The 25,983-nt window shown below is 40.7% G+C and overlaps 2 protein-coding genes across 6 annotated transcripts in view; one reads left to right on the top strand and one right to left on the bottom strand.

Annotated features, from left to right (window-relative positions):
• Positions 1-390: 390 nt before the first annotated feature.
• On the top strand, positions 391-3,774 carry LOC104610564 (BEL1-like homeodomain protein 11). 2 transcript variants are annotated; one of them, XM_010277240.3, is made up of 5 exons: positions 391-1,039; positions 1,748-2,592; positions 2,690-3,069; positions 3,169-3,229; positions 3,310-3,774. In XM_010277240.3, the coding sequence occupies exons 2-5, from the start codon at positions 1,771-1,773 to the stop codon at positions 3,460-3,462; spliced, it is 1,416 nt and encodes a 471-aa protein (XP_010275542.1). In that variant the 5' UTR covers positions 391-1,039; positions 1,748-1,770; the 3' UTR covers positions 3,463-3,774. The 2 variants fall into 2 exon arrangements, with proteins under 2 accessions (XP_010275542.1, XP_010275541.1); XM_010277239.3 differs by having other exon boundaries at positions 831-2,592.
• A 2,283-nt stretch (positions 3,775-6,057) lies between these two features.
• The window catches only part of DRD1 (SNF2 domain-containing protein / helicase domain-containing protein), an 85,411-nt gene continuing 65,485 nt past the window's right edge, over positions 6,058-25,983 (bottom strand). For all 4 annotated transcript variants that reach the window (XM_010277241.3, XM_010277245.3, XM_088889655.1 and 1 more), the window contains 2 exons: positions 6,652-8,429; positions 6,058-6,558 (listed from right to left, as the gene is read on the bottom strand). In XM_010277241.3, coding sequence (XP_010275543.1) covers positions 6,555-6,558; positions 6,652-8,429 — 1,782 coding nt within the window. In that variant the 3' untranslated portion in view covers positions 6,058-6,554. The remainder of the gene's footprint in view (positions 6,559-6,651; positions 8,430-25,983) is intronic.

Here is a 25,983-nt window from a genome sequence, read left to right as displayed (position 1 = left end):
TTCAAGAATTATCATGTCTCGACTCGTTCGACGTTATGTTTGAGCATTTTAGAATTCTTTTATCTTATTCCGTGAGTGACTGATTGTTTGTTCCTAAATCAGATAACGCGGCGATTTTATTGTGTTACAAAACTGGGCCCACGACATCCCATTAAACAGCAAAAAATACGGAATCAAATAGAGACACAGACAACTGGTGGAGGCCACAAGCAACAGAGATGGCAATGATTACTACCCAATTGGACCCAGAATCAATCAATCCCCCTAATCAGAATAACCAAACAGATACTCCATCAGTCTATCACCAGCAAGAAAGTAGAGAACTCTCTCTCTCTCTCTCTCACACACACACACAGAACTCATATATTTGCCTGTAGATATGGACCCAGTGTCCTTTCAACATCTCTGTGCGATAACCATCACAAAGCCAAACTGGAAAAAAAAAAGCTATATATATATATATATATATATATATATATATATATTACCATCTGGGGTTGCTACTATTTTACAGTACCACAAGGTCCACAACGAGACAATCTTAAAACTGGGAGAGTGAAGAGGATAGCCTACTTTTCATTTTTTCTACTCTTGTTTTACGCTGTATATCGGGGACCTGTAGGAAACAAACAATATGAAATTTCGAATGCTATTCCAATAACATGTTGAGCAGCCTCATGTGATGTCATAATATGTGACAAACAAACAAACACCCGGGAAGAAATAAAAGTTTAAGACAACCCATTGGGTCCGCTTGCGGAATACTTCACGTCTCCCGAAGAAATGAAGCCGCAGATGTTAAAGCTGAAAGATTGATCTCTATTGCTTCTTGGTTTATATCTCAGGCCTCTGATGTTTGGGTAGATGGGGACCATTTTTTCTGCCATTTTGTTTGCTTTTTACCCGGCTTTGCTTGTTTGAAGGATTTGCAGGGATCTGTCTCTGGAGTATCAGCTAATCAGCCACAGAGGGAGAGAGAGAGATAATGTTCCATGTGTGTTTGTGTACGTTCGTTGTCTTGGAACGATTAGTAGCCACGGTATGTCTGTACTTGGATACTATTTCATTTGCTTTGTTTTGCCTCCCACTCTCTCTCTGTCTCTCTGGTTAATTGGGAAAACTGGGTCCTGCTTTCTTGGTTGTTTAACTCCCTTTATCTTGGTTGGAGTTGTTTTCTTCTGTGTGTATTTTTAACAAATTGTATTTATTACCTTTTCATCTTTAACGCTTCTTCTAGTCGGGTTGCTTGAATGAGTGAATTCTGTTCTCAGTTTCACCTGCTCTTGACTGGTTTGTATTTTCAGTTTTTGACTATTAATTGATCTCTCAATAGATGTGGGTTTTGCCTTTCCTCTCTCGGTTTCTCCCTTCACCCTTTTAAAACTGTACTTTTGATCTTAATGGGCATCTACTTCTCAATTACAGTTGAGTAGCTCAAGAGCTTTCTTGGCTCTCGATTTCAGTGGTTTTCCAGCAGCTAACCATCCCTTTCTCACATGGGTGTTGTCACCCGTTTTAAATAGCTCTTGCATTCCTCATTTTGAAGAGTTGAGAGCATTTGTATCTTAGTTTGGTTTTCCCTTTCTCGTCTCTTCTTCAAACTTTGAGTTTGAGCTGTTATTTGTCCTCCTAAGACGAGTAGATCCCCTACCCCATTTTGGCTAAATCAATAATCAGTTCTCTGAGTTGATGACAACAAAGAGAGAGTGACTCTTTTATCCTGTATAACATGCATCTTCCTTACTAGGTGTTTCTTCTAAACCTGTTGCAATGGTTTCACAAGACTCATCCAGCGACCCAGCCTCGAGTATTCTACACCAATTCATTATTTCATCAGACCCCATTTCAAGCCGAACAAACATGGAAGACAATGGCTATACTTCTTTCCAATCGGATGGAAGAAACAGGAATTCGTTCCCCCAATCACTGGGTGTACTGCCCACCACTCAATTGCTGGGAGAACGAATATCTAGAGCAATAGATCAGCTTCAAGCCCATACAATATCCGAGGATTCTGAGCCTTGTAGTAGGAGACATTTGATGAATCTTCTTGGAGCGGCGAGGGAGACTGATAGTGATCACCAAGCCCAAAGACTCTGCCTTACTCTTGGTTCTCATCTTCCATCCCATATGCTGATACCTTCACTGCAGTACAGGCAAAGACCATTGCATTCGGATCCCATAGGCTTTAACTATTTAATATCTGGAGAAGAATCAAGAGAAATTCATAGCCCAGGATTAGATCACACAAGGAACGATTATCCCTTCGCCGATAGCATCTACACCTCATCATCAACCGTGCAGAACCAAGCATGCTCCACCTCTTATGAAATAGAATCCTTTGCTAACGTTGTGGCAAATTCCAGATATCTAAAGCCAGCACAGTCCCTCCTTGAGGAGGTTGTTAGTGTGGGAGGGAAGGATATCGATTTCAGTTCAGAGAAACCATTTAAACGGTTAGCCAGAAATGGAAGAAGAGGAACACTTGGAGTTTCTCCTGAAATGCAAGCAGAGGTCTGTAGTAATGCGTTAGCTGCCGAGAAACAGGAGCTTCAAATCAGAATTGTCAAACTCACTGCCTTGTTGGATGAGGTATTAACAAGGCTGCTAGAAATTTTTTTCTTTTCTAATTAATGTGTGATTGCTAGAACCTGGTAACAACTGCATGAATTGTTTTATCTCTTCTCAGGTTGATAGCAGATATGAGCAGTACTACCATCAGATGGAACAAGTGGTGTCATCCTTTGAGGTGATAGCAGGCTTGGGGGCAGCAAAGTCTTATACTGCACTTGCACTCCAAGCAATGTCTAGACACTTTCGCAGCTTAAGAGATGCTATAGCTGTTCAAATAAATGTAGCAAAATCACAAGCCTCTCAAGATATACCAAGAATAAGAAACAGCCTTTCACAGCTCAGTTTGTTTGATCAAGAGGGAAGACATAATCGAGCGTCCCTTCAGCAGCTTGGGATGATGCAAAACCGACGACAGCCATGGAGACCAATAAGAGGATTGCCCGAGAATTCTGTGGCAATCCTTCGCTCTTGGCTTTTCGAACACTTCCTCCATCCGTAAGTGCTTTCACCCGGTACTGGGATTTTCCTGTTTTCAACAACCTACATCATATCTTCTTTTCAATTTTCTACCACTGATTATTGTCACTCACACAGATATCCGAACGAGTCTGAGAAGCTAATTTTGGCTTCACAAACAGGCCTAACAAAAAACCAAGTAATTTTCACTTCTCCCTCTCTCTCTCTCTCTCTCTCTCGGTAAAAACTAAAAAGTTGGGTGCTTCATCATTGTTTCAGATTTCAAATTGGTTCATAAATGCTCGAGTTCGGCTGTGGAAGCCTATGATAGAAGAGATGTACAAAGAGGAGTTCGCAGAGAATTCAGAGGATCCGGACCCATCATCAGAAAATGTCTCTGTGGCAGGGAAGGAGGTCCCAGATCATTCATGAAAGCAGGAGAAATTGCCGGGATGAGCACATTATAATCCTATTCCATTGATTACTGGCATCATGTATGTTGCTTATTGCATCGACCCCACAAGTATTTCCCCCTGAAATTTTCCATTGCAGGTCATATCAGATCGATTGCCAGTTGCCAGTATCGGAGACTGAAAACCCGTTTTCCTATCCAATCTCTCGAATTTTGACATTATAATCCCACTTTGCATGTAATTAACAGAGGCTATGCCTCGACTAGCATTTATCTGCATCCGCTTAATCGGTTGGGAATCAGAATTGAAATCACTTGAATAGGAATCGTAATGGTTTATTCCCCTACCTCTTTGGTTATCAAAATCGGAATCGGAATTGGCCGAAATGGGGTTCTCATTCCCGAGGGAGCGGGAATGACTATTCTCTCAAATGGGAAAATGCCATTTCAATAAGGTATCTGAACACAGAATACCGCCCCCAATTAATTCAGCTAGATAACAGATTGAATGGTCATGATCTTCCAACAAGGTATTCTTCTTTTCCCCATTTCATTTCCTGAGAGGATAGTGAATTTTGAAGAAACAGGCGAATTGCCCTGAAATAAAAAGCAAATGTAGAGGGGAAGATGAACTAACTCCTGCAGTGAAGTCCCAAACATGAAGGAAGATACGAGATATGAATATGGCACAAGCATGAATCCCTCTCACTAGAAGGCATTCCAATATTCAAAGACTAAGGCCAATAGAAAACCTGATAGGTCCACTCCACAGTTCCACACCACGCATCATTCAGGCTAATTACTTTTTGGCATTGGTAAGTTGGTAACAAAGGAGGATATTTGGTAAAACAACGGTGAGTAGAATATATATCAGTTTCTGAACCCACCAAAAAGCTGTATAGAGAGGGATCTAGGGAGTTGTGTTTAAATGTAAGAACCAAGATTCAAAGTATCGATACATATCGATCCATATCGGTCGATACGTATCATTCCGGGACCCCTCCAATACACCCCTACAGTGGGTGTATCGGAGGTCTGACCGGTTCAAGCGATAGAGGAGACCTAAACCACCCCCCCTAAACCGGTTGCAAAAAAAAAAAAAAGGGCCTGAAACACTATCGATTCGCCCAATACGCCCATAGGCTGTGTTTGGAAGAGGTGTAAAACATCATCAATATAAAAATACACCGATGATGTTTTACACTGAACCGTAAATATATATGACCGTTGTATTTTGAAATCGATATAAAAAGATGTTTAAATTTTACATAAATAAAATCGATATAAAACTGTAAAGGTGACGAGGTTTTACATTTATCATCGACGTAAAACTACACTCCATCCAAACACACGTAAAACTGAACCAAAGTGTAGTTTTATGTCAATAATAATTATACTCTTTTACCAAACGCATACAAACCGATGTAAATTTTACTATCGGTTCTTGATTTACATCGCATCCAAATACAGCCTTAAATACACGACACATGGACAGATACGCACGATAAAAAATGTTTGCGTTATCGTGTGTCAATACTTGGAACCATGTATATACATGACTCTGATAACGCTGACTTAGCCATACACTCCAAATGGCAGGAAAAATAAATGCTCATTTTGGGGATAAAAAGAAGATCGGTGAATCTTACAAATCTTTATTATATTCTATGTTTGGAAACAGTGAGAATAGGAAAATTGATGCCATACAAGAGGTTACAGTCTCATAAGTGAGGGTTTTGAAAGTTACAATTTGTTGCAACCATATCAACAAATAAACATTTGTGAGGTGGTTTAGTGAAGATTTAAGAGGGTGTTTTCCAATATTAATGGCTTTCTTTTTTTTTTTTTTTTTTAAACAAAAACAACTGCATGCCAGCAAAACAATACATTTTTGCTGATGTGACAGTTGTTTTTTATTATAGAAAAGAAAACCATTTACATTAGTGAACACCCTTAAAACAGCAAGAGGAATAAACCACAAGAGACCCTAGCCACCTTGTCTAGGCATAACTTAAACCTCAGAACGAACAGAGAAAATAGTATCAAATTAAAAATTGGATAAAGGTCAAAAGAAATCAAGACATTCAAAACTAGATAAGATCAAGCAATACACCATCCCATGCCCACTCCACGCCCTTATGAAGTCTAACTATACCTATTTTGGTCAAAATTCACATGAACAATCATTAAACATCAGCATTCTTCAAGCAGTGCTTCGGCTTGCATTTTCAAAATAAACCCAGACTTCCCGTTTCTAGAAAAAGATGATAGCATCAGAAAAAGTGATTCAGAATTGCTTAGTTTGTCTATACTAAGTCCATACTCAACACTCATCTTCTAAAACAATGTCTATCATGAAAAATTTTACATTCCTTGAATTACGGATGCAAGAATCCCTCGAAAACAGAATACTGATGGACACACAACTAACACTTTAATGCTTGAATTTATTTATTTATTTTATTTCAGGCTGACACTCTACCCGATTATGTCTGTCAGTTGAATGCTTTGAATGACACTGGGATCCTAAATTTAAGGAACGAAGATGTTGTCAATTATGACTCCAATATGGCAGAAAACAAGATGACACCGAGAATCTTAAGTTATTTCCAGACTTCCAAGTGGAGTTGATTTTTCATTTGGATTGATTCAATTTCCACTATACAGATTCAAAATCAAGAGTAAAGTAACTGCTTTTCAACAGGTATTCACCACTAATAAGCAAAAAGGGGTGCTCAATATTTTTTTCTTGGCTGAAAATAACATACCTTCTATTACTCTATACAGCTTTGCTCCCCGATGAAGAAACAAGAATCAAGGAAAAAGGAATGAACAGAAAAGGCTTCAAAAAGGCTAGTACTAAAGCAGCTATACACATACAGTTCTATACAGTGACCTGCCAAAATACCTTGGAAATTCCTGATGAGAAAGGAAGGGTGAGTATGAAACTACAAGTGGCCATGCTATAAAAAGGCACTTAAACCATTATAATGCAATATCAAAATAAAATGACAGTTATTGCACTGCATCTCAAAAATATGCTACTTTGTATAAAGTAGAGAAGTTTTCTCTTGCCACCATGGCCAGCCTCTGTACCATGAGACCAGAGGAATCACCTGCATAGAAGTATTGTCCTGATGATTAGAAAAAGAAGAATAAGCAAATTACGACTACATTTGTAAAATCTATAACATAAGGTTAGCACTAACCTTTTGTATAAAACTTTAACATCCTCCCCTAATAAAGGGCTTTCGAGGAACAAATCATTACAATTTTTCATATCAACAGTCTCCATCTCAAAGTCCTGGTGACCACTCAATTCACTCCATTCAAACCACATTTTTGATATTAATTCCTTTCTAAAGCAGGTATTGTGGTCTTCTACCTCTGGTGAATCAGCAGCAACCAATCTGTAAGTGTATACTTTCCTCCCTTGGCCTGGTCTGAATGCACGGCCAATTGCTTGTCTAGAAACTGAAGGATTCAAATGAACATCCAAAATCATGACACGTGATGCCCCTACAAGAGAAATTCCTTCCCCACATGCCTTGATTGAACCAAAAAATACCTTTGCATCAGGAGAACTATTAAAACTCTCCATTGAAGACTCTCGTTGCTCAGGGTTCGAATCACCAGAGATAATAAAAATTTCCCTCCCAACAATCCAACCTTTTGTCCTAACAAGTAATCTCTCCAAGAATTTAAGAGGAAGGAGATATTGACTGAAAACAAGTAGTTTCTCCCCAGCTGATTCACACAATCCCAGGATATTAAGGAAAAACTTAGTCTTAACCCCATCCTTCACATCAATTTTTTCCAGCAAATTATCTATCTTTTCATCATTAAAGTTGCCCCCTTTTTCTCCAGATGACCCACTCTCTGAAAAATCTTTCAAGTGTGGATGCATATAGACAGCGCACCCCACGGATCTTTTCTTAAATTTTTCCAGTTTCTGTAGTTTTTCAACTGCATGCTTCTGTTTGGGTGTCAGATTAAGCACTACAGTGAAGTCAACAAGTCCAGGCAGTTCCTCCAAGAAATCTCCCTTATAATAATGTAGAACATCCTTTGTCATCTCACGGAGGTCTTGAATAACTACTACCTTCCTTCGAAAATCCTCATCATTCTGTAGGGTTGCCTCAACTGTTTCAAAGAACACTGCTTCCATGCTACTTCTAGACAATCTCTTCCCACCTGGTATATGCACCCTGCTCATGACACGCCTGACAACAGAACGGGAGGTATCCAACCTAAGAAACTTTGGACGCACGAGGTTAAATATATTGAACACCTCTTTGACATGATTCTGAAATAAGGTTCCTGACAATACTACCTTGCGGGCTGTCTGCACCTTAGCAAGGGACTGGAGAACATCTGTGTTTTCGTTCCTAGGTGTGTGACCTTCATCTAGAATCAAAATGCTAGGGACCTTCAGGAGTATGTCCTGACAAGCAACAGCAGTCTTGCTGGTTTCACTGTCACAGACAATATTCGAGAATTGCTTATATCCCAAGAAGAGAATGCTCTTATGCTCTACCCATTTCTTCAACACATCTAACTGTTGAGTCCGATTCTCTGCCTTGGAAGAGTAGAAATCATGTAATGGAATGTCCTCAACTTGCCACTTTTGAAACTCTTTCTTCCATGTTGCCAGGATGCCTTTCGGTAGTACAACTAATGGTCTGGCTTGGGGATATTTGGCAAGGAAACTCTGCATAAAACTTATAATCATGAATGTTTTTCCAGATCCTGGAGCATGTGCCAGGATGCAACCACCTGGTTCTTCTGTCACTAAATTTCTTGCCAAGAAATGGAAGCCCTCAACTTGATGGGGCTTCATTTTCTTAAAATGCCTTGGATGCACATGTATTTCAGCTGCAGTAAAATCATCTTCAGAGAAGTTAAGTCCAGAGAAGGCAACTTCAGTTTTGTCTCCATCCTTGATATTTCTAGCTTCAGAAGTGTAAGTCCGTGTACTCTTTGTGCTCTACAATGAATAAGCAAATAAACCGCCAAGGTAATAAAAAATATCCATATTGACACTTCTGAAAAGAAAATAAGGTAAAACATCTCCAAAAATTTTGCAGCCACACAACTTAACTAAAAATCATGTTAAGCACGCACATGCATGCTGGTTCTGTTGGATATCACATGGAACTTCCAGAAGAAGATTGTTCCAGTTAGGTCTAAATGAAATGCAAAATTGTTGATGTTTTAGCATTTTTTTTCAATGGATTAAACCATCAAAAGACATACCTTGAATAGCATGTTATAAGGGATAGAAATAAGGTAATTGGCTTTTAAGAGAAATAGGGGTTCACCAATATCCTCACTTTATTAAGAAGGTTGGGAAATAACCTACATTATGTTCATTTTCTTTTCTTTTTCTGGAAGGAATCTATTGGGAAGGACAATGTCTCAGATAAAAGAAGTGCTTTTTACTGGAGGATTACATTTACACTGTAGAACAACATTCTTCATTAACCTTTTCTATAATTTTTTTGGATAGATTAAAACTTTTTATTGCTCAAGAGAAATGTTGGTAAAAAGAGGTGGTTAGCCTCTCTAACCACTGAAAGCATTACAGTTACAGTTTCCTTAGATAGACCACCAGTACACTGGATCCTTTCCAACCCCTTGCCTTACCAACCCATCTGCCAGTTCAGCAGCCATAGGTACCCATTTTACTGTTACTCCCAGATCGTAACTGCCTCAGTTCTCTTATAATGTGTCATATTTCCATGGTCTGTCCTGATTAACCATTAACCACCCAGTTACAACACGTCAGTCACCCTTAACAATGATATTCCTAAATTTCACTGATTTATCCCTTCTGAGACCTTGAAGGATTGCCCATGCTTCGGCCTTGGTGGAATCTCCTATCTATAGGCCCTGAATGTATTGCCCTTCACTTTTATTTCGCTCATCTTTGTATGCTCTGTACTCATTATATTTCTTTTATCATTAACCAATAATAAAATATAGATAAACAACATTTATCAAAAAAAATATAGATAAACAACTAGTGCTGCTTTAAGTCATATGTATAAATAAGATGCAAAACATTGTAACTGTCCTCACATATTCTACAAGAATTTTGTGAGGCAGTTAATAATCTTTTCCTTTATTCTTCAAATGGTACAAAGTTGTAGAATTACTTTATGCCACTTTTAGAGCTAATTGGTCCAGCCAGCTAGAATGTATTGGGTCATTCTGAAAACACCTTCCTCCCCCACACTAGAAGGGAAAAAAATTTGATCAGTGAGGACTGAGGAATACTATTTAATGATATTCTCAAATAAGACATTACTTCCTAGTTTTTTTTTATCAATAACTTCAATTTTATTAATCTGAAAAGAAAGTGGTAAGTACAGACTGTTAAAACAGTTTAAGTTCTTTTTTTTTTTTGATCAATAACAACAAATTTCATTAAATAGGAATAAGCTTACAAAAAGGGGAGTTAAAGTATCTTAACTCCCCAGAGAATGGTTAAGCACCCAAGCTGAAAAAGAACAAAACAATTACAACTGAGCCCAGAACCCAGAAATCCTATTCACTGCTTGCCTAGCCAATCCATCAGCAAAGGAGTTTGCACTTCTCTTTACCCAATTACAACTGAACTTCCATATTCTTGGTCAACCATTTGAATTTTCTCTTCTCATTACTGTAACTCCAAAGCTTAGAATTGTCTTCTTTTAGCCAGTTCACTACCACCACAGAAAACCCAAATCCCTTACAATTGTGCCCAAAACAATGAATCTCTCTCCACCCCTTGCCTAGCTAATGAATCAGCTATGGCATTTGCACTCCGCTTGACCCACCCTGTCCTTACTTCCATTTCTCTAGTTAACCATCTGAATTTCTTCCTTTCATTATTGTACATCTACATTTTCATTCCCTCATCCTGTAGCCAGTTGATCACCAATTTTGAGTCTCCCTCCACGCTTAGTTTACTGATGTGCAGAATTTTCACCCTTTGTATGCCTTCCATTACAGCCATGACTTCTGCCCTCAATGAGTCTCCTTCCCCTGCCGTCCCAGAATATAGTGCAATAATTCTGCCCTTTTCATCTCTAAATATACCTCCAATGCCGGAGGGACCTGGATTCCTTATGCTACTACCATCGAAATTTAATTTAATAAAGCCCCTATCCGGTGGGCTCCAATGATGAATTGTGATAGCCTTAACAGTAGAAGAATCCGCCACTGCCCTCCAGTTCCTCAATATATCAGTTGCTGCAACACTAGAGAAATCTTTCAGGGACTTCAGCCAGTGCACCACTTTAAATTCGATTGCTTCAAAAATTTCTTTTTTAGTTCTTGCTTTATCCAAGAAGGTTCTTGAGTTCCGCTCTTCCCAAATCGTCCACAAGGTAGCAGTTCTTATACACCTCCTCATAGTTCTCCCTTTCTTTTTTGGCCATGAAAACGCAATTGCATCAAACATGCTTCGTATGCTCACAGGAAGGATCCACCTGCACCCAAACAAAGAGAAGCACCATTCCCAAACCAAAGTGGTAAAAGAACAAGAGACAAATAAGTTCTAATATTTAATCCTAGCCTTCGGGGCCTTTAGCTTCCTATGAAAGAACATTCCTTTCCATCTCACTCTAGGGCTCTCTCCTTCCCACCAATCCTTAACTTTTTGTATAAACCCTGGATGATTCAACCACATATTTTCAAACCTAAAAGGGGTAGGGCCCATGAAGGAGTGTTATCAAACATTACTTCCTAGTGTCATCATACATTTTATTACAAATTACAAATTTAGAATGCGCATAGGGAGCTTTCAATGAAGGAGGTCAGAGGAAGATTAGTTTATTCAAATTTCAAATGTTAAAGGCTCAATTCTTGGCTAGTTTTTTTTTTTTTTTTTTAAATCAGTAACAAACAAGAATTTTATTGGGGGAGATGATATCTTGGTTACTCGCTTGCAGTCATCGTTCATCTTTTCTCTGCATCAGTGCATCAGGCAGGATCAGCTCCCTCCTAAAAGGAATGGCAAAGCTCAACTTTGACAGATGTTCAATTAGCAACCTGGAGCAACATCTACAATTTGATCTCTTTCAACACTGTTTTAAGCAACATCTACAATTTGATCTCCAAAACATTTGAATGGGCCTCTTATGTTTGTCTCGGATAGTGATACCAATTCCAAAAATTCCAGGTTACCATGAAAGTATCCATCAACCTTTACTCCTTTCTTTTATTCCTTGCAAAAACCTTTACACCTTTGTGAATCTTATATGACATTCAACATCAATAAGAAGCAAGAAGCCAAGGAAAGAGAGGATCAGAAATGGGAGAGTTTATCATGGCAACAAGCTGGAGAAGGTCCTTGAAGGTTGAGGCTAAGCAGTTTCCTTTTGAAAGCTTTAGGGTGAAAGGGAAGAAAGCTCTGAAAATCAGAGAACTAAACAAGGCCATGGTATTACTGGTCGGGAAAGAAGTTGTAGTTTGGTTCCGGACATTCTTGGAGAAAGCAGTTCAGGTAAGTTGAAAGTTAGAGTGCAAAGAATCAAAAGAGGTTAATGGTAGGAGATTTGTAGCAGAGAGGAGAAAGAACACTAGAGGAAGGTTTGTGGCTTTGCTGGAGTTTTTTGGGGAAGGAAAAAAACGAATGGTTTGTTTTCCTAAAGGAAAGTTTGGGATTGGATGGAAAGAAGTGTCAAATGTTTTGAAGGACTTCTTTACCCGAGAGGGATTTGGAGAAGGTAGCAGCTCTGAGAAGGAAGAACATTTACAGGTAGGGAATGGTGTTGGTGGAGCTAGGAAACAAGAGCTTCAGACAGAGGTTGAAGGTGTACAAATTCTGGGTAAAGCAGCAAAAGATTGCAGAATGGTATGCAATGAGCTCAAGAACAAGTGGGAGAAAAAGTTTATAGTAACTTCTACAGTACCACCGAAAAACTGGAGGACAGTTGCAGAAGAGTTGTTAAAGAAGTTAAACTTGAACTGTACTATCATCTTAATCCCCTTTGAGTCTTGTAAGGCCTTGCTTGAGGTAGTTGGAGAGGAGTTGCAACTCTGTGCTTTGAGTTGTAAATTGAACTCAGCTTCTGTATCTATCACAAAATGGATGCCTCATTCAAACTCTAAGGATCTGCATGCAAGGGACAAAGTAATAGTTCGGATATTGGGTCTGTCGTTTCATCTTTGGACCTCAGAGGTGTTTGATTCTATAGCTGCTCTCTGTAAGGCAAGACTAGAAGGTTCCTTTGTGGAAGGCCTCCACTCAGCTGCAATTTGCTTGAGTAATGTGCATCTAGAAGATATCCCTCGTTCAGTAAAACTGATGGTTGATGGAGTGTTCTATGTATCCTGCCTGGTCACAGCCATTGAAGTTGCCTTGTGGAGTGAGGGGAGAAGGAAGGAGGATGAGAAGGTTGAAGAAGAGAGGCTATGTGGAAGCAAGGGATTGGTGTATTCAAATCTGGCTGACATTTACACTAAAATGGTATTCTTGGGAAAGGATATCTCAAAAGGAAAGTTACCAGCAACCAAGGGGAAAGAGCCATTAGGGGAAGAGGAAAAGGTGGTGAGATACAGATCTTATGCTCAAGTTCTGACAGAAAGAGGAGGTAGGGAGAAGGCTACTTGACAGGTTTCACCAACTAAGAGGGGTTCTAGTCAAGGTGGAGAGAAAGGACTGAAACTTTCTTTAAAAAAGCAAGGGGGTAAGGTAGTAAGAGAAGAGGGCCATGTGGGCACAAGTAGAGAGGGAACTTGTCTTAGCCACAGGAAGAGTTGTTCTAATGGGCCTAAAAAGAGTTTTACTGCAGTCCATAAGAGGGCATTTGGGATGGGCCGAGTTACATCAAAGGCTGATTCTCAACAGGCCCTTAAAGGTGTGTTTGGGTCCGGCCCAGTCAACCCATTTAATTTTAAGTCATGTGACCACTTAAGTGGTCACGTGGGTCATCTAAAGGGACTGATGATGGACACTAACTTTGGTCCATCATCTTCTCCGATTCGAAGAGACGCAGGGAAGGTAGGTCCTGGGAGTTTCAGCTCGTTGCAGTGGTGACCTGTGTCAGCACCGGAGCTGGGCTTGGCGGAAAGACGTAATCCAAGAAACAAAAGAGCCGGTTTAACAGGGGGTGTAGCAGAGGAGGACGATTTTCTGGAACTCAGTGAGGAAGATTCTGAGCTTGATGAATCTGAAACTTCAAGTATTGGGAGTGTTCGACCAGAGAAATCCCTTGGGTTTCAAGGGGATGAAAGTTTCGGCACAGCATGGCTTTTCTTGGAGGAAGACAAAGGCAAAAAAGATGACAGTGAGACTGTTATCATCACCTCTGAAGCTGACTTGGAGGTGGGTAGGGAAGAAGAGATGCCAACCAGCCTGGGTATTGGACACTGCCTGGGGATCCGGAAGCTATCTCGAGGTCTCAACAAGTGCAGGGTGTTGCAGTTTTAGTTTCTAGCTGTTCTTCTGAGCAAAGCAGGGGTGTAACCAGTAAGGGGGCGTCGATTTCTCAAGTTCAGCTGCCCATTCGACCTCAGTCTAACACCAAACCTCTGGAAACTAGATTTTGTAGGTCTAGTCCCAAGACAAAAACTTTCTATGGAAGTCCTTCAACAAAACCCTCCTCTCCAGGTATGTTAGTCTTTGATTTTAAGAATACTAATGAGTCTTCTGTGAGTACAACAGAGTTCATCCAGTCCCTTCCATTGTCTGCCACAATCCAGCAGGTTCTGGTTAGAGACAAGGAAGAAGGGTTTAATGGAGGGTGTATGGAGGCTGAATGGAAGGCACAAGGTGATAAAATCTAGGATTTAGTCTGTGATTCCTTTGAGGAGCTGACTAGGAGGGAGGCAGAAGATGGATACACTGAGGAAGGCTTGAATCTACAGGAGGCTAGCCAAAGAAAAGGGAATGAAAGGAATGAGGGTGAGGGAATGGGGAAGCAACCAATTACTCAAGTGGCTGAAGAGATGGGCTTGAAACTGAAAGAAGTAGTGTGTTATAGTGTATTCCAAAAAGAAGGGGAAGAAGGAAAAAGATTGTCCAAGAAAGAGAAAGCTTTCAGAGGTAGAAAGATTAAAATCAGATGTGGCAGCAGGCTTAGAGTTCAGTGCCAGGGGGGAAAGAAGGAAAGGAACCAAGTAAGGGAGGGTGGTGTCTAGGGTGGAAATTTAAGTAAGCCAATGAAGATACTGAGTTGCAATGTCAGAGGGTTGGGGAGTGCTAGGAAAAGGAGGGTAATAAAGGATTTGATTAGAAAGGAAAACCCGGATATAGTCTTGCTTCAAGAAACAAAAGTGGCAGTTTGGGATAGTGATGAGACCAAAAAGAACCCTATTTTTATCCCCTAATATTCACTCTTTTACATTTATTTAGCACTTATATGGACTCATTACTCTTGTATTTCGATTCAGGGTAATAAAGAAGGCAATTGGAAGAAAACAGGGCAAATCAGGTGATTTTGCACAGTTTCAGCGACAGTCAGTAATCTGGGCCTAACTCTCAATTCCGGACTCCAAATTGGACAATTCAAGAAGCATTAGAAAGATTAAAGGAAGGCCCACAACTTTTATGTTTTGGGTTTCTACAGATTCGGCCCGAATCGAGTACGAAAACGAGCCCGAAATCGGAGCAAGTTCGTAGCCAGGCCCATTTCACAACTTAAGCCCAACTCGCAGAAGTACCTTGAAGCAACCCAACTCGAATTCAAGAGTTAAGAGTCCGAATTTCGAATGTAATCTCCAAGGATAGAGTCTTATCAGATCTAAAGTCTTGAATGTAATCCTAGAGAAATAAGAAGATTGAAATTAGATCATTAGATAAGAGATAGGATAGGATTAGTTCAAAGATCAAGAGGGGGGCGAACCAGCTCTAGCATCACTCATTCCAAGATCCAAGAGATCATCAAGAGGCCAAGAAGCTCAAGAAAGCAGTTCGGCTATGGAGAAGAAAGGCATGGAGATTGCGCAGATCATGAGTAGCTAAGCTTCTTTTTCTGGTTCAAGGGGGGAGGTTCGATTGTGTCATTGTGAGGTTCTGTAGTTACTTTATTTTCTTGCTTTCTAATTCAAGTATTCATTGATTCTTGTGCATATTTTTATTGGTTGTTGATGTTAATTAGTTGACAAACTGAATTAATGTTGATCTTCCTACTACTATCCATGATTTCGGTGATCCGTAATTGTCACGAATAATGGTGCAAGTAGCAATTAGGTTGATTTCTTTTTGGGTCAATTGTTCGTGACAGCCTTTGACCAATGTTTTAACATGATTCAACCTAAAGGAATCGATGGAACAAGATTCAGTAATTGCAGCTATCTCAATTATTGTTATTTTGGTTCAACTATTTTCACAAATCTTAATGCTATCACTGTTTAATATGGACGCTATCGTACCCAGTTGAGTGGTGATAAGTGTTGACCAGATAGGAAATGGGTAAGAAGTGTGTGGTGCTCTAAAGGTGTAGGGTAGTCTTTTCTGCCGTCATGCGGGGCTTCAGGAGGTATAGTGACTTTGTGGAGGAAAGAGGTGATGGAGCCTATGGAAGAGCTAATAGGTTGGTTTACGGTTTCTTTGAAATTTAAAGATGTGGGAGAAGAGTTTACTTGGGTTTTGACGAATGTCTATGGCCCGAATAGATATGGAGAGAGAGGCGAAATGTGGGAAGAGCTCTATGATATAAGGGGTCTGTGGGAGGGTCCGTGGTTTTTAGGTGGGGATTTTAACGTGATTAGGTTTACAAATGAGACCAATAACCCCAATCAAGCGATCACAAATAACATTTAGAGATTCAATGAGTTTATTATTGAGTGCGGCTTGTTAGAAATCCCCATCCAACAAGCTGTCTTCACTTGGTCCAACCTACAATCTAACCCGAGATGCTCTAGGCTGGATAGGTTCATCTTTAGTTCAGATTGGGGAGAACATCGGTTAGGTCTGTCAGCTAGGGTCCTGCCAAGAGTCACTTCAGATCATTGGCCGATAAGCATTAGAACTAGGAATTTCTTGAGTGGGCCTAAACCCTTCGAATTTGAAAATATGTGGTTAACACATCCAGACTTTACCCTTAAAGTTAAAGAGTGGTGGAGTGAAGAAGTGGTGGGTACCCTTGGGAAGGGTGTCAAATTTCACAGGAAAATTCAAAGGCTAAAAGGTAAATTAAAGAGTGGAACAAGGAGAATTTCAGGAGAGCAGAGGAGAAGAAATTAAGTGTTATTTCCCAGATTGAACTTTTGGATGAAAAAGAACACAACTCTCTCTCAGAAGAAGAAAGGACCTTAAGATGGACTCTGAACAAGGAGTTGGAAGAGATAGTGCTAAGGGGAAGAGATGTGTTGGAGACAAAAATCAAGACATCAATGGATTAAGGAAGGGGATGGTAATACTAAATTTTTCCATGCAATCGCTAATGGAAGGAGAAAAAACTTCGTGGAAAAGTTAGAGATCAATGGTGAAGTTGTGGATGATCAAGAGGAGATTACTAATGTTTTCACGAATCATTTCAAGGCAATTTACAAAAGGCAGGGGGATGTGAGGCTTAGAGTGGATGGGTTAGAGTGGCCTAGATTGGACTCAGAGGTGGCAATTCAGTTGGAAAAGGATTTTGAATTAAAGAAATAAAGGGAGTTGTGTTTTCAATGGATAGTTCTAAAGCTCTTGGACCTGACCGTTTCACTATGGCTTTCTTTCAGGATTGTTGGGATATAATCAAGTTAGATTTGTTGGTAGTATTTGAGGAGCTCCTGGACCTGACACTTTCACTGGAGATCCCTCAAAGGCTAGAAACTTGAAAGGAGTAATAAAGGGGGTCTTTTGTAGTGTGGATGAGAAATTGGTGGGTGTGGACTGGTCCACACCACACCCTGTGGCAGGGACCAATCCACACCACACCACAGTCCACAGCTATTCTGAACTGTGGGCAAATTGTGTGGACTGGACCAGTCCACACCCACAGTGGCGTTCTGTAGACGTGATGTGGACCAGTCCACACCACACTTTTTTATTTCATGTATCTCATATACATTTTATGAATGATCTACACCAACATTTTAAAAAATGACCCAGAAACGAAATCATTCTGGCCACCGGTTTCTGGGTCGACGGTCCGACCGTCCAGTTCAAACGGATGGCCCATTCTGACAAACAAATTAAAAAATAAAAAATAATTAAAAATAAAAACAATAAAAAAACGCTGAACGGGTCAACGGTTCGACCGCTCGGGTTAACGGGTGGTTGACTTTTTCAATGGTTTTTGGCCAAAAACCGGGTTTGGGGTAAAACGGAACCGCTCGCCTGGACGGTTCCCAGGCCAAACGGTCCGACCATCCGAGTTAACGGCGGTTTCAAAACCTTGATCTACACAATTAATCATAATTATCTAATTTTTGCATTTTATAAGATAAATATATTGAAAAATGTATCAATGAATTAATATTAACCAATAAATATTAATTTTTTTATAAAAACTATAGTAAAATAATTAAAACTTTAAAAAATATATTTTAAATATTTAAAATATTATTTTATTGATAAAACATTAAAATTTTAAAAATTAAAAAAAAAATTAAGTAAAATAATTAATATTTTATTAACAAAAATATTAAAATGTGAAATAGACTAGGGTTTTAGCCTTTGAGGGAAAGTGTGAAGTAGGGGATCAAAAATCAAGTGTGAATGGTCCCTAACCACGAGATTTTACCATGGATGAGAAATTGGGGTGTGGACGGTCCATGCGCAGACCGGTCCCGTCCACAACCTGCAGAACGGGTGTTCAGCCTGTGGACGGGACCGATGTCCACAAGATGAACACGGTGTCGAACATTGCCAAAGTTGTTTGAATGTGTGTCGAAGATGAAGGTCAATTCTCCTTTGTTTACAAGAAGATAGTGGGAGATAAGGTTACATTCCTGGTTCTGTATGTAGATGACATCCGGGAATGATGTAGGGATGTTAAATACAGTGAAAGTGTGGCTTTCACAGCAATTCTCCATGAAAAATCTTGGAGAAGCCTCCTACATCTTGGGTCTTCGACTCTGTAGAGATAGATCGAACAAAATAACAGGATTATCCCAATCTACTTACATTGACAAAATTGTCAAAAAAAAAGTATGGAGAACTCTAAGAAAAGAAACGTTCCTTTCAAACACGGAGTCACTCTCTCCAAGGGTATGTCTCCCAAGACTCCCGAGGAGATTGAGGGCATGAGAGAGGTTCCCTATGCCTCAGCCATAGGGAGTATCATGTATGCCATGCTGTGCACTCGGCCTGACATTGCTCAGACAGTGAGTGTGGTAAGTAGGTTTCAATCTAACCCAGGTCAAGAGCACTAGACAGCTGTGAAAAACATACTCAAGTACCTTCAAAGGACAAAAGAGTTTTGTCTAGTATTCGATGGTAGTTCACTACAGATCCAGGGGTATATAGATGTCGATTTCCAGTCAGACCCAAATGATAGAAAGTCTACATCTGGTTACATCTTTACAATGGGGTCCTGTGTAGCTAGCTGGAAGAGCAGCAAATAGGGGTCCACCACAGATTCCACAACCGAAGCCGAATACATTGCCGCAAGTGAAGCTGCCAAGGAAGCCGTTTGGATGAAGAAGTTCATTCAAGAATTGGGAGTAGTTCCGTCCAACACATCACCCATCCCACTGTGTGTGACAACACTGGAGCCATTGCTCAGGCTAAGGAGCCACAAGACCACTCGAAGTCAAAGCACATCGAGAGGAAGTACCATGTACTGCGGGAGATTGTTGGTAGAGGGGACGTCCAGATTCATCGGGTAGCGCCAGCGGAGAATGTAGCAGACCAATTAACTAAGCCACTGACACAAAAAGTGTTTGAGAAACACGTGGAAAGTATGGGACTCCGGCTTGTACATGATTGGACTTAAGTGCAAGTGGGAGCTGTTAGACAGTGTATTCCCTTAGCTCCAATCGGATTGATGTACTTATTGACATTTATTGTAAATGAATAAAGTGCATAATTGATTCATGTTATTTTGGTGTGTTTTTGTGTAATACCCTTAAACTGGACACCGACTCGTGTTAGTTTAGAACCTTCATAGCCATTGGATAGATCTGGAGAGATTTATCCTGCCAAGGCTGACACTGATGTGTCACCAAGTGGGTTGGGGTGGCTTGTCTCAACTGCCAAGGTGAGACCTGAGGTACATGCAATGCGGGCTTTCTTGAAACCCTGAACCGGACCAGAATTCCAGTATGGCACTGCACTAGGTCTCGGATTGGGCTATCTTTGATATGCCAATCAATGAGATCCTTAGTGGGGTCAAAACTTGGGTATGTTGGGACAATTTGATAATTCACCTGAGTGGGTGATCATAGTGACAAGATCAGCCCCTTTGTCGGACAAAGTGAATGATCGGGGAATGCACTCTTTATGATGGAAACCTAAACTATCGGTAGTTGATTGCAAACTTGTTGAAATTTGTTTTGCAAAATATATTTATATAGAGATATACTTATATATTATGGTTTCACAAAATGTTAGCAAAAGGTTTTAATTCCCCGGATCTATGCGAGTAGATAGTGCAACATTGTACCTTGCAGCCAAGGGAAAGGTCCTCTCTTGTCGAGCAGTGTTTAACCATTAAGGGCTGAGAGGTTAAGTGTAAAACCATTGAGGGTAATACCTGATGGGCAAATCTTGCATCTACCCACAATCCTTGGGCCTTCATAAGGTGGCTGGACCCAAGGACAATTTAGTGTAAATGTTGGGCCCATTAAGAGCTCATACTGATAGACTCAAGGGTTCACTGTGTTCTGCAGTGAATTTGGCCAGGCCTTGTAACAGAGGCTGGGTTGAACCCATGTGGCTGATGTGTAGATCAATACTAGGGTCTCACGCCATACAAAGAGAGCCAAACTAGCCAGCACTTAAAGGGAAAGTGAGCTATGTGACTAAATGGCAAGTCCATTTCGAACTGGGCTTAAGTGAGTTAATTAAAAAAGGGGCGAATTCTGATTTATAATTTGATCAGGATTAGCTAAAGGATAAGATAAGTCTTATCCATTTAAGAGTCCAGATCCAAATATCAGATTTGGATCAAGAAACTGTCTCCTAATTGGATTAGGAGGCTGATCCAAAGAAGTCTATAAATAGAGGGCAAATTCATCAGTTTGATGCACTCAGAAATCTGCAAAATTCCCTTCCAGCTCTTGCCGCCCCTACCCTGTTCGATCTGGTCAAGAATAGTTCTTGATATTGTTTCTTGCTAGAAGAAATAATTTAAAGTCATGCTCACCAGCCCCTTGCCTGATTCTTGCTGAAGAATTAGGGTTCTTGTTGAAGAACCATCCTGCTGATCCTACCTCACCATAAGCTGTGTCATCTTTAGTTACTGCTATTCCGTATCAGGTATATCCCTCTCCCTCTTTTGGTTTCAGATCTGGTCCGGTTTTGTTTCAAGAACAAACCTTGAAAATGCAGTTTTCTAAATTACGGAATACGATTCCCTGATGGGAATATGATTCCCATCCCTTCAAGGAAACTCTTAGGTGGTAATAGGTCGGATGTTCCAGGTCTCTTAGGGACCAAATTAGAGAGGTTTGAGTATTACAATTCAATACGAAGAACTTGTTCACATGGGTTTCAAGATCAGTTAATTCCCTTTTCGATATATTAGTCATAAGTGTGTGTTGATCTGAGGGTTGACCGATTTTTGAAGTTTCAATTGTTCTTTTGTTTTTGATTGTTGTACAGGATGGCTCTTTAGATGGAAACTCATGGTTGTGGTGGAATGATCTCTCTTTGTCATTGGGAATGAGAGTATATTCTTAGTTATATGGAGTTCACTAGTGTAATTAGCCTAAAGCTACTATTTTTTACATATTAATATGCACTACAGCAGATTATTTTTTATTGGTAATTGTAGAGAACACTGATGTGGGCCCCACAGCTATGGTCCCCCTGTGTTCGTAGGGTAGAATGTGTTCTAGTCATCCTAGGGTTAGTTGGTGGTCAGTTGGTTATTTCAGTTGTTATTTATTTCAGTTTTATTTTGTTCTATTTGTTATGTAAATACTAAGGGCAGATCTGTCCTTTCCATGTAATGAGCATAACCTATAAATACTAAATAGAAGTGGCGGTGGCAGAACATAGATTCTGTCCCTCCTTTTAACCCTTTGTGTTCTACAGTTCTCTCTTCTCTTTCTCTTCTCTTCTCTACATTTTCCTTCTATTTTCGAGCCTGAAATCTATTAGGGTTTAAGGCTGATAGCAGTCTTGAACTTCTACTTGGTATCAGAGCAAGGATAGGGTTTCTCATGTGAGTCTAGTCCAACCGACCACATGAGAGCCATCTAGGGCTGGAAGCTGAGAAAGTAGAGTTCGCTAACTGATTCTTGGAGATCGCCAAAGGGTTTAGCAGTTGTTGAAGACTTGCCACGGTTGCAAAGTGTTGGTGATCAGGAAGAATCAGAGAAGGCTAGGGTTCGGGTAACCTTGGAAGGCAGCGAACAACATTCTCTTGTAAGTTATTTTATTTTCTAAGAGAAGTACTATCAGAGAAGATAGGTTGGACCTATCTAGAAAGGGCGGCCGAACCATTCTAGGTTTTCTTCTTTCTATTCTCTAGGGCTTGATATTGATCTTGCTGCAAACCCTACTAATCTTGCTGCAAACCCTACTACTGGGCCAAGCCTTGTGATCTACCTGTGAAGCTCTTCTTAAGTTTTTTTTTTCTCAGCATTGATAAGTTTTAGGGTTTCATATTAACCCTACTACAAGTCTTATCTGTACGGTACTGCTTGGAATGTGCGGCTGAGAATTCTTTTAAGGACTGATCAAAACCCTAACTCTGGTTCAGCATATCAGATCTTTTAAGGGGTGAAAACTGTACAGACTGTTGTTGTTGTGTTTGCTAATTGGTTTCAGATCAGACTTATACTGGTTTCATGCACATATACCGTGAATACAGATTAGTTCTATACTGATTTTTTATTGTGATTGATAGTCCAAGTGCTGTTCTTCGATTGTAGTAACCCTAATTTTTTGAGACTATTGGTTCTTGAACGAAATGGAGTTTAAAAATCAGGCAGAAGGCAGTTTTGGGAACAGCATTTCTGGTAGTGTTTCTAAGATAGGTTTTCAAATTACAACCGTAAGATTTGATGGATCAAACTATTTGGAATGGGCCCAATCAGCCATGATGGCTATTGAGGGAAGGGGTAAATTAGGGTATCTCTTGGGAGATGTGAAAGAACCTTCCAAGGGAGACCCCATGTATACCAAGTGGGTCCAAGAAAACTACTTGGTTATGACATAGCTGTGTAATTCTATGCAGCCTCATATCAGCCGAAATTACCTGTGGGCAAAGACAGCCAAGGAGATATGGGATGTTATGAAAGAAACTTATTCCCAACCCCTTAATGTTGCCAGAGCTTATGAATTGAAATGTGAAGTGAACACTCTTAAACAAGGAGAGAAACCGGTTTCGGTCTACTTCTCTACCTTGAAGTCCCTGTGGCATGAGATTGATCACTTAGAGACTCTTGAGTGGGAGAGTCCCAAAGATGCACAGACCCATAGAAAGCAAGTCGAGACAAACAGGGTGTTTGAGTTTCTGGCAGGTCTGAATTCAGAGTATGATATTGTGCGGCAACAGATATTGACTAGAGATAGTGTGACTCTCTCCCAGGCATACTCCTTAGTGCATAGTGAAGAGACCAGGAGGAAAGTCATGATGCAACCTCAGCCTCTTACACCAGCCCTTGTAGCTGTTAAACCCAAATCAGGAGGTGATTCAAAAAGGGACAGGAAGAAGGAAGATAAAAGAAATGTGGTATGTGAGCATTGTAAGAAACCCAAACACACAAAAGAAACATGTTGGAAACTACATCCTCATTTGGTCCCGACAAAGTTGAGAAGCAAGAAGGGTAATGTTCATGTGGTCGTGAACACTGATTCAGCATCCTCGTCTGGCACAAGAGGCACACCTTTAGACCTTAGCTGCAGTTCGAGCTGCTTTAATACAGTTGGAAAAGGAAGTTGGGAACTCAGCTACCATGCCACCGCAGTCACCACCAGCCCCTGCCACATCTGCTTTCGCACATTCAGGTACTCGAGCCTCAGCCTACCATGCCTCAGCTCCAGGTACTACTGCACCATGTCGGGTAATAGATTCAGGTGCATCCGACCATATGACTAGCTTGCCTTCATTGTTTACCACTTATCATTTGTCTTCTGGTAGGGATAAAGTATCTATTGTTGAGAGTTCTCTTGTCCCCATTTATGGCAAGGGTGACATCAAGCTATCGGACACTATCTCCTTGTCCTCTGTCTTGCATGTTCCTAAGCTTGATACTAACCTTCTTTCAGTCAATAGTATTACCAAACATATGAACTGCTCGGTAACTTTCTTCCCTAATCGATGTGTTTTTCAGGACTTTGAAGCGAAGAAGGTGATTGGGACTGGCCGTGAGACGAATGGGATCTATCTGCTCGGGGAGAGTTCTCGTCGGGAAGAGTAAGTGGATAAGAAGTCACTTGTTTCTCAGATTGTGAGTCCGGTTATACTTTGGCATAACCGATTGGGTCATTTGTCTTTCCGGTCCTTAAAGAGTTTGTTTCTTACTTTGTTTGAGTCTGTTGAGTTGTCCCAGTTGAAAAGTGAAAGTTGTGAGTTTGCTAAGCATTGTAGAAAATATTATTCATTGAGTAATAAAAGGAGTAATAGTTCTTTTGATATTGTGCATACTGATGTTTGGGGGCCATATCACATCCCTTCTATGGGTGGGTACAAATATTTTTTGTTATTTGTTGATGACCATACTCGGTTTTCTTGGGTTTATCTTATGCGTTCACGAGATGAGGTTCCTGCCTTGACCCAAAACTTCCACCAAATGATCCTAACCCAGTTTGATGCCAAGATCAAAGTTCTTAGATCTGATAATGCAAAGGAATACTTTGCTAAGCCATTGGCATCTTACCTTCTTAATCATGGGGTTATCCACCAGAGCACTTGCCCTCATACACCTCAGCAGAATGGGGTTGCAGAAAAGAAGAATAGGCACATCTTGGAGGTGGCTAGAAGTATTATGTTTACCTCCAATGTCCCGATTCGCTTCTGGGGTGATGCTATCCTCACAACGGTATATCTTATTAATAGGGTTCCTTCCCGGGTTCTTGATATGAAATCTCCTTTTTCCCTTCTATACCCAAATGAGGAGTTATTTACTATTCCCCTTAAAACATTTGGTTGTACCTGTTTTGTTCAGCTTCTCGGACCCCATCACTCCAAGTTCGAACCAAAGGCCTCCAAATGCATCTTTCTTGGTTATGCACAAACTCAAAAGGGTTATTGCTGCTATGATTCTGTCTCAGGGAAGAAGTTTGTCTCCATGGATGTCACTTTCTCCTCAGGGGGAGAGCAGTGAGAGTGGGGATTTGGGTCCTTTTCTTCAGGGGGGGCGTAGTGAGGGTAGGGTTAATACTTTTGGGGCTGTTCCCTTACCTATTCCATTGGGTGATGAGGGCTGCAATAGTGAGGGTGGTCAGAGGGATCAGGAGTTGAGAGTCCATCACAGGCGATGCAGGCAGGTTGATCCCGGCCATCAGCAATCCAGGCCAGCTCCAACCTCTTTTGCGAATCCAAGTCCTGGTATTACAATCCCAGGGCCCACAGAGACTCCTTCCACTGTTGCCACTTCACCTCCTGCAGACGACCTTGACCTTCCCATTGCCGCCCGTAAATGGAAACGGCATTGCACCACATCTACAGCCCACTGCATTTCCTAGTTTTTATCCTATGATCGCCCATCTCCCTCCTACAGGTCCTATCTTACTTCCGTTGCCAATGTCCCTATTCCAAGAACAGTGCAAGAAGCCCTACCAGTCCCAGAGTGGAAAGGTGCAATGCAAGTTGAAATGGATGCCCTGTTGAAAAATAATACTTGGGAGCTAGTTGATCTACCCAAAGGAAAGAAACCAGTTGGATGCAGATGGGTATTTACTGTGAAGCACAATGCGGATGGCTCCATTGAGAGGTACAAAACTCGGCTAGTTGCAAAAGGGTTCACCCAGACTTATGGTATAGATTACTTGGAGACCTTTTCCCCAGTAGCCAAGATGACCACCATTCGAGTTCTATTATCTCTTGCAGCAAGCCACACTTGGCCTTTGTACCAAATGGACGTTAAAAATGCTTTTCTGAATGGAGACCTGCAGGAAGAGGTTTACATGTGGTTGCCTCCTGGATTCTATGATACAGAGACAGGTAAGAAGGTCTGCCGGCTCAACAAGGCATTGTATGGTTTGAAGCAGTCACCTAGAGCTTGGTTTGATAAATTCAGACCAGCCCTTGGGAAGTTCGGTTATGTACAGGCCCAGTCAGATCATACACTGTTCATCAAGAGGGTGGAGTCCTCTCTGACACTAGTTGCAGTATATGTTGATGATATTGTGGTGATAGGAAATGATAGCCATGAGATTAAGTCCTCAAACAGCTCCTTCATCAAGAGTTTGAGGTGAAAGATCTTGGTGCACTACGGTATTTTTTGGGTATTGAGGTTGCTAGATCTAAATAGGGGATCTTTGTCTCTTAGAGGAAATATGT

The sequence above is a fragment of the Nelumbo nucifera genome, chromosome 1 (assembly GCF_055504915.1).
Source record: "Nelumbo nucifera cultivar China Antique chromosome 1, China Antique-T2T, whole genome shotgun sequence".
In the NCBI taxonomy this organism is placed as follows: domain Eukaryota; kingdom Viridiplantae; phylum Streptophyta; class Magnoliopsida; order Proteales; family Nelumbonaceae; genus Nelumbo; species Nelumbo nucifera.
The sequence above is the reverse complement of the archived record's forward strand: the minus strand, read 5'-3'. Positions and strand labels throughout refer to the sequence as shown.

Bases quoted from the DNA above. Each gene is read 5' to 3' on its own strand.
- LOC104610564 (XM_010277240.3), top strand. From the start codon at position 1,771: ATGGTTTCACAAGACTCATCCAGCGACCCAGCCTCGAGTATTCTACAC. The intron at 2,593-2,689 runs GTATTAACAAGG...ATCTCTTCTCAG, and splicing joins TCACTGCCTTGTTGGATGAG to GTTGATAGCAGATATGAGCA. The intron at 3,230-3,309 runs GTAATTTTCACT...TCATTGTTTCAG, and splicing joins CAGGCCTAACAAAAAACCAA to ATTTCAAATTGGTTCATAAA.